Raw genomic sequence first — 11,410 nt, 5'->3', positions numbered from 1 at the left:
GCTTGCAAATGGAATAGGCCTACAGGAATGCGGGACATGAATTCATATTTATTCATTTGTTTTCCCTACCTTTTTTTTGTTTGTTTATGAAGTTGGGGAAAATAGTATAAAAGCCTTTAAAAGTCTATAGTAATTGGAAACTGTAAAAGAAGTGCAGAAACCTGTTCATGATACCTCCGAGTCCACTGGGTATTATACTGTGCATGCGGCAAGCACTAATGTGGTGCCACATTACATTTGATGTAGTATATATGTCATGGACTGTAACATTTGAGCTGTTTCAGGGGTCAATTGGTCAGGGTATACAAGTAATATTGTAAATCATTTCTATTGCACAACCTTATGCCCTACAACAAGTTAAAACTGCATTTCCAAAAGGTTTCAGTGTTAGATGAATTGGTCAGTGCATCGTGGTATGATAAATGTTTATAAATGTGTAGAGTTAATGGTACCAGTACATTTTATTGTTATCATGGTTATCACCCATTTGCTGTTTTCTGTAATCATGGTGATCTTGAATGAGAAATACTAGCTAGTACTAACAAGGTAAGACTGATCATAGTTTAATTAATTTAATTCTATTTAGTGATAGTTACAGGACTATTCATAGGTATTGGAATAATTCTGGTAGACAATGCGCACAAGTATAACCCTAACCCTAAGCAACCCCAATTATAACCCTAACCCTAATCCTCACCGTTTACAAACCTAACCCTAATCCTAACCCTAATTTAAATTTAAAATATAAGGGGGCTGTCATTTTCTTTGGAAGGGGGGTCATGAATATACTGGGGAGTGGGGGTCATAGAATTTTAGACCAATTATAGGGGTTATAATTTTCAACACCCAAAATAGGGGGTATAGAATTATTAAGGGCTGGTGACTCAAACTTTTCGCGCGCTGTGCATGTATTCTTGCACACAATCTTTCATTATATAATGCAAATATTTTGCGCATATAGCGCGCCTTCTTTACACACACAATTAAATTTTAGCTCACTCCACACACTTTCTTTGCTCTAAAGTTTTGATGCGCTCCTCGCCTTTGTTCCGGCAATGAATAATTTGTCTTGAGTCTGTGTAGGTGGAAGTGGGGGGGATCATAAAATTTTCGACCCAAGATAGGGGGTCTCAAAAAAAATTGTGCCCGCGATAGGAGGGTCATAAAAATTTTTACTCCGGTCACCGACCCCCCCGACGAAGAAAATGACATCCCCTAACCAAACCCTAACCCTAAAACACAAGGTGCACAGGGTGCACAGGGTAAACCAGAATTATACCTGGGTAATAATAATAATTCCTATTCATGTTTTAGTCCAAGACACAATGTTTATCATCACCGTTCAACATCTTTATTAACCACTCCCGTTTACTAACTGCTCCTGTTTACTCTACTAGCTCCCGCTAGTTTTGAATAAAATAAACACACTATCTGTGGTCATCTTGTGACTCCCTACATTTTGGTCATCAAAAGTATTATGCCCACCCCCGTATTTTTCTTTCCGAAAATTTATGACCCCCCTGTATATTTGGGATCCTCCTTCCAACGAAAATGATAGCCCCCTAAGGGGTATTTACGGGGCTCAAACTCAGTGACAACAAACCTCACAACCAGGGGAACATTTTGCAGGGGTCATGTCAAATCTTAGAATTGCTGCATTTTCTGGCAATATGTAGGGGGTACGGAGCTCAAACTCAGTGACAATAAACATGATGAGAAGAGTAACATTTTGGAATATTTTGCATGGATCAGGTCAAAGGTCAGCTGGGGTCAAATCTTCGAATTTCAATATCTAGACATCTGTAAGGGTACGGGGCTCAATCTCGGCGACAACCTCATGACCAGGGGAACATGTTGGAACATTTTGCAGGGAGCAGGTCAAAGGTCAGCTGGGGTCAAATCTTCGAATTTCAATATCTGGACATCTGTAAGGGGTGCGGGGCTCAATCTCGGTGACAACCTCATGACCTGGGGAACATATTGGAACATTTTGCACGGGTCAGCTCAAAATACATCATTCTGGGGCCAAATCTTAGAATTGCGTTATCTGGACATCTGTAAGAGGTACAGGGCTCAAACTCGGTGACAACTCATGACTAGGGGTGAATTATGGAACATCTTGCAGGGGTCTGGTCAAAGGTCATCTGGGTCAAATCTTAGAATTGCATTTTCTGGACATCTGTGAGGAGTACAGGACTCAAGACTCGGTGACAACAAACCTCATGACAGGGGAACATTTTTGGAACATTTTGCAGGGGTCAGATACCTCCACAACACCAACATGCCCCAGCTAGGTTTGTGGTCTATGACCACCATTTGCCTCTAGTTTTGATTTATCTTTCATGCAGTATGACCTTAAGACCTCCAAAGATTGTGTTCCATGTACTCTTGGTCTCATGCAAACAGGGTGTAAAGTTCAGGCTATATATCGGCAACTTGCAACAACCAACGAGTATTTGCTTCTATGAATATTGTATTAAGGTATATTTAAAAAACGTAGAGGACAGCTCAGGACCAGGACCACAACTTCATGTAATTTTCACGTAAGAGGCTATGCCTACGTGTCTGACAGTATAGCATGTGACCATTATTGCTCTTCAACTTTATATAAACTTGATTTAACCAAGCCGTGCGAATCACAAAAGCTCACAAATCTGCAGGAAAGAGTTGAAAGAAACGTGAGTACAAAAACATCATGTTATTAATTCGTTTTTGGCATAATGGTTGTTTATACTGTTTACAATATATAATAGGCTAATATTATATGAAGGCCTATTCTGAATTTCATGTTAATGTTACTGCACGGATGATAGTAACATTTCTAGCAGACCTACACTGTAAGTGTAAACTTCTCAGAACACCACGGACGCGTTTTGTTTGAAGCGTTCAAGATCAAGAGGAAAATTGTCGAATGTGATTTTATCATTATGAAAGCTGAAAGCTCGTAGGATAAACTCCTCTGGATAAAACAGCGGCATTTAATTGAGTACAAATTCGCTTCTTAATTTTATTTCCCCGGTTTATTTTTAAAACTGGGATCTTGAATAAAATATAGCAACATTTGGGTCTTTGAGTGTAACTATTCCTATAAGGGGTAATGCAATAATTATGTGTACCCCGGTGTGGGAAATTATGGCAGTCCAAAAAAGGGGGGGGGGGGCACTTTTTGGCAGGTCGAAGGTGAGGGGTGGTCATGTGATTTTTGGCAGGTCGAAGGGGAAGGGGCAAGCGATTTTTTGCACGGATCATATTTTGGGCAACGTTTCTTTATATTACGCCCTAAAATTAAAGGTATAGGAAAATATTAGGAACACGTTCAAATATGTAAAATTTCCAAGGGATATTATTATAGTGATGTGATGAAGCAAAATGCGTCAGATGTCGCGAATATTATTAAGTTTGAGATATAACCAATAATAGTATGCAACTTCCTTTATAATTTATTGTTCTGAGCAACACTAAAATCACCATGATACGGTTGTCAGCAAATTAAAGCTATGAAAATGCTACATGTAATGAAATTGAAAACTGAATTTTGATTTTGTCACATGTAGTTAAATTGAAAACTGAATTTTGATTTTGATCGACATCACACTCATTTAGCCTGATCGCACAAGAGCGCATAAAATTATGATCTTATTAATCACCTTATGTCCCCTTAATGTAGGCCTACTTAGGGCAATACTCAGATACGTTTTTGTCCACATGGTCAGCCGCTTCAAAGGTTATGTTTGATCAAAAATGATCAAATATAAGCTATATACAAGATTGATAAGCATAATAACGTTGAAATCTTGATATAAATATGATTAAATAGGCGACCGTGAACTTGAACTTTACACAAACCGCATTGTTACAAGTCGTACTTGACCCAAGGCCAAAATCACCTTTTACCCGAACTCACACGAATGCACAACACAACTACACTGGTTGATTAAGCTAACAAAATCTAAGTCTTTAATTGAAAGTAATGTAGGATTGGTACAATATATGACAACAAAATGAACATATAAAATAATCACACAATCACAATAATGTTTTAAGTTATTGGTAAAACAAGAAGAGTCCTTAAAAAGGACAACGTTCCGCTATGGCCTACTGGTATTGAAAATAAATCAAAATCTACTCTTTCTTGACTCATGGAAACGATTAACATTGATATAATTTAGCTGAACTACTTGCATGGGGGTGTAGAAACACGCAATAAAGCAGTTGTTAAATGGCATGTTGTGGGACCGGTGCACTGGCGTAACAAACAAGTGGTAGAATCCATTAGTTGCTATGACAACGTACCTAGCCCAGTTCGGACAACGACCTTATGAACTTGAGGAGGTCTTTTTAGCTGAATGCATATACAGTAGAGAGAACCAGAGGGAGAACTGTTCATTAGCTGGTATCATGCCCTAATTATAAAGTATAAAACATCACAACGCAGGTTATTAAATTTTTCCAACAGGTCTTTGAGACTATGTCGCCAATATTGTTCACAGATACGTTACCATATTTCTAATGGATAGCAATCTGTCAAAATAACTAGCTATATGAATGTTCTCATATGTGATGGATCAAGCAGGCTCCATAGTTATATTATATATGTGGTACATAACACAATGGTTTCAAAGTAAAAAAAATCAGGTCTATTAACGGCAAAAAATCCCGACGTTACGTTCATGTCGTCACAGATACGTTACCTAAATTCTACTCCCCTCGGAAAAAACGCTGTGATAAATGAAGCCAAATACCATACCAGACTTAAGTACTTTGGGTGATGACTGATCAAGTATGAGTATTAAGTCGGTAAGTTTTACACTTGCACGATTAAGACAAAAGTGTGAAAAGGCTTCACAGATACGTTACCACTGATACGTTACCACCAATGCGTACAAGTAATATTGCTCAAAAATTAAGTATTGTTGAAAAATCACCCATGCATTGTTTTGTGCTCTGAAACTATTAAAGTTTACGATTCTGAATGATTTTCATGAATTCTTCGTGGTTGGAATTTTGCAATTTGCGAGACCAAACTTGGACGCTTTATCGGAGAATGGGCCTAATACAGATTAAGAGTCAATGAACTGAGAACTCGGCCATTGTGATGTAAAACAGCAGAACCAATGAGATGCCTTGTTACATACTAAACTGAGGTGATTGTCTCTGCTGCATCTCCTGGCCTCCGTGCACTTTCATGACTATTAAACCAAGCAACTATTTGACAACCTAGTGTACGAGAGGCAGCATTTTTACCTCTTTACAGTCTCTTTCTCATACATATAATTCACGCTTCAAGTAAGTTTTACAAACAGGATATGATGATAACTGGTACTGGGTGTTTTGATCAATCTGAGCATATCGTTCCTGCGGAACAAAAATAGCCAGCATTCTTCTTCTTGAAGATAACAGAGTTCTTGCAATGTTCTGGACGGCTGATGTATATATCCTTAATCACTTGTCCTGCGAAAATCAGCGAAGTCCGTTGTACACCTGCATTTATAAATCCTTGCATATAAAATCCACACACGAAAATGGTGCTGCTTTCTCCCAAATACTAACTTAACTCCTTGCGTCGTTCTCCAAACACGTTTATAACTCCTTGCGCAGTTCTCCAAATACTAAACTCCTTGCGCAGTTCTCCAAATCTCTTTAATCCTTGCGCCGTTCTCCAATACTAAACTTGGTGCTATTTCCACCTTTCACACAATATCTTCGGGAAGCAGGACTGCGATGCAGTTGTCCCCACTTATTTTGACAGTTGTGTTGCTCCTTTAACCAGACTTCATCAAATCGGCAGAAGAATATATTCCTTTCTTGTAAGAAGTACGTTCTTTGACGTATTCTAGATCTTCTCCGACAACACCGGCAGGTAGTAGTGCATTGACTACTTAAATTAATTCTGGTTAGCAATTTCCTTTCTTTGAAGGAATTGGACTGTAAGCATATTAGCTAGCCAGCCCAGATCAACACTATAAACTGTGACAATAATTGTGTTTACATTTTCTTATATATCAAGCAATGGGAAATCCCAAGTATTAATAGCCAAATGTGATCTTGGGAATTCCCAAGCCTTAATTATAACATTAACCTTTCTCATTACATCACTTCCTTACGGGAATTCCATTACATCATTTTCACTTTACAACCTCATGGGGTTTCCAAATATTCCAAATTAGATATGATTCAACTTGTTTTGCTCAATTTGAGAGGGGAATTCCCCCAAAATGTCATCACTCATGTAACTTTGTAAACAAAGATAAATCATCAAATTAAATTACTGAGGGCACATCACAGCATGTATGTTGAAACAGTTCCTAAAACGAGTTGCAAACCAGCACGAAAGTGTCCATCATCGAAGGTCGCCGGTTCGAATCCGGCCTGATGAGCTTTTTGGGGGGAGGGTCAACGTTTATGTGCGCTGGCTGCTCTGGGGGAAAATTAAAATTTGGTCAATGTCACATGATGCGTGAATGTATGGATGGGTGAAACAGGTTGGCAGTATTAATATTTTACTTCTGGAGTCACTTGCACAGAAGGTTGTACACCCGGGTTCTTCCTCAAACGTTCGAAATTTGTAGTTACCACAACTGAGTCGTTTCATACATTAGCATTACACCTTTAACCTATCTTGCTTGTATTAATATAATAATATTGCAATGTACTTCCTACAGGACAACAAAGCAGTGTCGGACTAAAAAGTACTAACAGTAACAAAACGACTTTCCTGTATAATTGGAGAGCACCGTGGTAATTTGTGTCATTTGTTTCACCTTTGGTCGGTTTGAATATTGAACAACGAACATTGTTGTGTGTTATTCGCTGTTACTATCTTACCATTTGAAAGCAAAACAATTAATTTATATCGTATCAAACTGATCAAAGAGCGTTTCAATTTGAACAAACCTTATCATGCAATTTGTATCTTTGTTGCAGACAGTGAAATACCAGACTACCTTTGGTGGCTCTTAGGAAAGAGTTATGGTCCTCAAAAGTAATACCATGGATATTTAAAAATCCTTCAAATTTGTTTTAAAAAACACATCAAAGTATTCCTCAAATAATCATCCAAAAATCACAGGCATGGACGAAAAATACAAGGCTCATAACAACCGGCGAACCTTACACAAATATTGTACAGTTGCACTAACACTGAACTCCCTCGACGTTTTATGATACAACTTTCATTAATAATAATAATAATAATATAACTTCCTTTTTCAGATGTACCATTCCTAGGAGTACATCAATGAGGCTATCGTAATCAACAGTATTTTGCAATGGCGACTGAAGATGACAACAGGTGGTCCTGGTTTTGTCACAAAACCAACATCTCATCTGAAGCAGGAGACGATGGGGCATACATGAGTGAATGCACAGTCAATTTTGCCGCCTTTTTGCTTCATCTTCTATTTGTGATCATTGCATGTCTTGTTCTTATATGGAGAAGATGGTGCTGTGTTTTCCGTAACGTGACATCACCATATCTTATCAAATGGCCAGGGCATAACGCAAGATGGGTTCTGTCATTTATGTTGATGGTACTAGCTTCCGCTTCATTCGGAGAAGGATTTTTAACCGAGATGGCAAGAAAAGAACCAAGTCCTCAACTGCAATTTTATCTTCCAGCATGTTTACTTCTTATTGCAACTATTATATCAATGTTATATTACCAACTGGCTGAAAACTGGAAATCACCAGGACTACTGTGCTTACTTCTTGCATATTGGTTTTTCTGCATCATTATAAATGTTGTGAGAATAACACATCTCATTCAAGAAAATGTTGCTGGTAGTGATGCAGCTATCCTATGGATCGCAGTTTTGATATTGGTATTATACATATTGTTACTAGTATTGGAACTTTATTTAGTCACTCTTACGGTATGTATCATTATAATGCCGGAATATTAATAAGACACATGAGAATCTCATGGCCATTCCTAAAAATGACTTAATAACTGTTATGTTACGCCATTGTCATAATCTTCGGGGATTCCTTTTTTGTGATGAAGGCACCAGCCGAAATGTCCGTATTCCAGAATGTATGAACATAACTCTGTACTCCCCGGGGAGATGATGTATTTTGCGACACTCATACCCCCTGGAATAGTGCATGATGGGAAAGAGGGAAAAATGTCTATACAGATTTGGTAGGTCGGAAACGGTTAAAAACTGAATGTAACCGTGGTTGGATAATGTGCATAAAAATGTTTTTAAGATGCAGTTGGTCACCTGTTTACTCAGGATAAATATGTTGTTCATATTTGAGCTCCCTGACATGGGACTTCAAAACAAAATAGAATATGTTTTAGATGAGAAGACAATATCGAAGGGTTCAAAAGACACTCAAATGTTAGTGATATTGCCCAGATTTCGACTAAGCCACGTTAATAAGGGTAATCCGTAATGACGTCCTTATTTTAAGCAATAGATGCATCTTGACGTGGAAATAAGATCATCAGTTTGTTAATTACCCTATACGAATGTATACTTACAAAACACAAAAACTGTGCATATGACTTATTCGATTTTAACTTATGAAGCAACAAGTGCTCACCTGATCGAAGTCAACAACCTATGGAAAAGGGTAAATATTTAAGATATTCTGAACATGTATGGGTTTTGTTGTGCAAAAGACACGATACCCAGTAAATCTGCAAGTAGTAGATATTGATTGAATTAGCGACGGGTGGCTTTTTGTGCGCAAATTTGGGTCACCGAGCCTTTAAAAGTATCCGCGGTATCAAATAAATTTGGAGTCATTTCTAAGCTTATTTACTAATCTTTACAGCCAAATTAAAAATCTCAAGAGTTTAGCGGAAATGGGTCACAAATGAACTTTCTCATTATGTTTCAGATATGTCGAATACGCGGGAAACAGTATGATGCCCCCAGTAGCGAATCAAACAACGATGATATGTGGTACACAGAATTCTACGTGTCTTTTCTCTATTATATTACATTTTGGTGGATGAATTGGCTCTTCAAGCTGGGTTTTCAACGGCCTCTCGAAATCAAAGATCTTGGAAGTTTACCTAAGAATCACAGAGCAGAGCACCTGTATGAGATTTTTAAAGTAGACTTCCAGAAAGAATTGGTATGCAGTACTAGTATTATCTTTGTTGTCAAGTTTGTGAATCAATATTGTTGTTTAGTGTTACCATGGTTACTGGTCATGCTAGTGTTGTTTGTTGATGTTATTGTTATTGTTAATTATTGTTTGTTATTGTTGTTGTTGATGTTGATGTTGTACTACTTAAGTCGGTCGTTTACAAAGCACTGTGATTGTGCATGGATTAAAGTAGCTGTTGTTGCTGTTAATGATGATGACATGGGTTTCGCTGGGAGATATTCATAGCGAAAACTTTTGCGGTGACCTATTATTTGTAATAATTTAATAACTGTAATACATATGGAAATATAATATAAATATGACCAGTGGCTTTCCTGAATCATTTGCTATAAGATCAATATATTACTCCGCAGAAATAAACTGTATTATTTACGACCTTATTAATGGTATGTTTTTTGGGAAATTGTTTTAAAAACATTCAATGGTGGGACATCTGCTGCCTTATTTATATTGTATTAATCTTAATATTGTAACTGTTTAAAAACATCTATTCATTGTATTTAATGTTTTATTGCTAGTATAGTAATTGATTGACTTTGTTGTTTTTGACAACTATACACAGGAATACACAACATCAATCGGTAAAAGTCCATCAGTATGGAAAGTGTTCTTGCGAGTGTTCAAGGATGAAATCTTCTGGGCTGGAATTACTCGTCTCATTTACGACCTCATGTGTCTTGTTGGACCACTGGCTCTTAATGGCGTCGTTGCATATGCTATTGCATATGGGGAAGAGGTAAGTGGAACCTTGTATTCTCCCTTTGAACTCTTTGGTATGTCAGCTTTTTCAAACTGTAGCTTTTCAGAAATTGAATATTCACATTTTCTACAAATCGTCACGGTAACTATAGTTTTATAATCGCAAAATTGAAACCTTTAAGAAGTACTTAGAAGTACTGAGGCAAATTTTTTAACATGGACTACGAATGGGGGTGTTGTAACTACCCCCCCATCTGTTAATGTTCAATTATAAACGTTATATACCGTTATATTTGGGACCTTTGTGGATCTCCTCTATCTAGTGAAACCAAAATAAGTACCCCCATCCCCACATTCCCCACATAATGTCACTATAACGTCAAAATATGAGGGCGCCCACCAATGCAAATTTTGGTAATTCTGACTACTACGCCAACATCCGATTTTCACCGATTGTTTCCTACATATAAAGGCATGGCGATGTCTATATCAACCTAATTAAAAAGTCAGTTTTACAGGAGCGAAATGAAAGCGCCCCCTCTATGGTCATCTTTGTGTAAACTGACATGAGCGCAAAGGATGCATGTACGATTAGCTTAGCGGCTTTTTTTTGTAACAAATAAAAAATCTTAGGGGAGTTTGTATCCCCCCCCCCCCTTCGTAGTTCTAGGGTTAAACGGTGCAATACATGGACAGTGAAAACAAAACAAAAAAACATACTCATCCTGGGGAATTCGTACAAGTTGTGGAATTATTTGCAAATTCAACTTACGCAGGAAGTAATTTTAGAAGGAATCAGGTAACTAATTCAGACTAGACTAATTCAGATTGTACGAATTCATATGAATGAATGTGACATTCTTTGTTCTTTTTTAATCTCTTGTACAATACCGAATGGTAAGTGTTAACTTATTTTGTCTCAAACAAGTAAAGTTTTATGCTTCTCTTTGACGTTTCAATAATATAAACAATTAATATATTCGATACATTTCTTTGTTTTGGTAGATAGAAACCCATTACTATATTACAGTCAAAGAGTTTTTCTCCAACGGCTACATTTTGATCGGTGTTATCGTTCTCGCCAATATTTGTCAGTATTTTATGTGGCAACAAAATCTATACTTGAGTAATGTTATAGGAGTGCACATACGGACTTCCCTCCAGGTATGTATCAACTCATCATTCTGATAGTATACTCTTGTTATTTTTTTACTCCTGCATTTTACGTATAGCCTGCAGGTGTTCCATTTTAACTCAGATTATTTTAAGAAAAACATATCGTGGCTATGTTTTGATGGGATTGTCTCACAATATATGCGTACGCGCATTCATAAACATAGGTACTCACACCTCCGATCATCGAAACTCCCCTTACACCTAAATACACCCCTACATCCCCACCCCCACCCACTCCCCCACACATTAAAATGCCCTGAGATGGTATAACTATGTTGACGTCAACATGTTTTGGTATTGTTTTCTAGGTACAGGATTTCCCCCCCAAAATAATTTTGGCTATTTATCAGACGCTTATCAGACCACGACGCACGGACTGAAGCACCCAACACCTATACACATCTAAATATTA

At 37.5% G+C, this 11,410-nt stretch overlaps 1 protein-coding gene across 1 annotated transcript in view; it reads left to right on the top strand.

Moving 5' to 3' along the window:
• Nucleotides 1–2,490: 2,490 nt before the first annotated feature.
• The window catches only part of LOC140152084 (ATP-binding cassette sub-family C member 9-like), a 38,538-nt gene continuing 29,618 nt past the window's right edge, over nucleotides 2,491–11,410 (top strand). Inside the window, exons 1-5 of the mRNA XM_072174383.1 lie at nucleotides 2,491–2,678; nucleotides 7,213–7,871; nucleotides 8,803–9,087; nucleotides 9,686–9,859; nucleotides 10,828–10,986. Of these exons, the coding sequence (XP_072030484.1) occupies nucleotides 7,269–7,871; nucleotides 8,803–9,087; nucleotides 9,686–9,859; nucleotides 10,828–10,986 (1,221 nt within the window). The 5' untranslated portion in view covers nucleotides 2,491–2,678; nucleotides 7,213–7,268. The remainder of the gene's footprint in view (nucleotides 2,679–7,212; nucleotides 7,872–8,802; nucleotides 9,088–9,685; nucleotides 9,860–10,827; nucleotides 10,987–11,410) is intronic.

The sequence above is a fragment of the Amphiura filiformis genome, chromosome 5, assembly GCF_039555335.1.
Source record: "Amphiura filiformis chromosome 5, Afil_fr2py, whole genome shotgun sequence".
Classification (NCBI taxonomy): Eukaryota; Metazoa; Echinodermata; class Ophiuroidea; order Amphilepidida; family Amphiuridae; genus Amphiura; species Amphiura filiformis.
The sequence above is the reverse complement of the archived record's forward strand: the minus strand, read 5'-3'. Positions and strand labels throughout refer to the sequence as shown.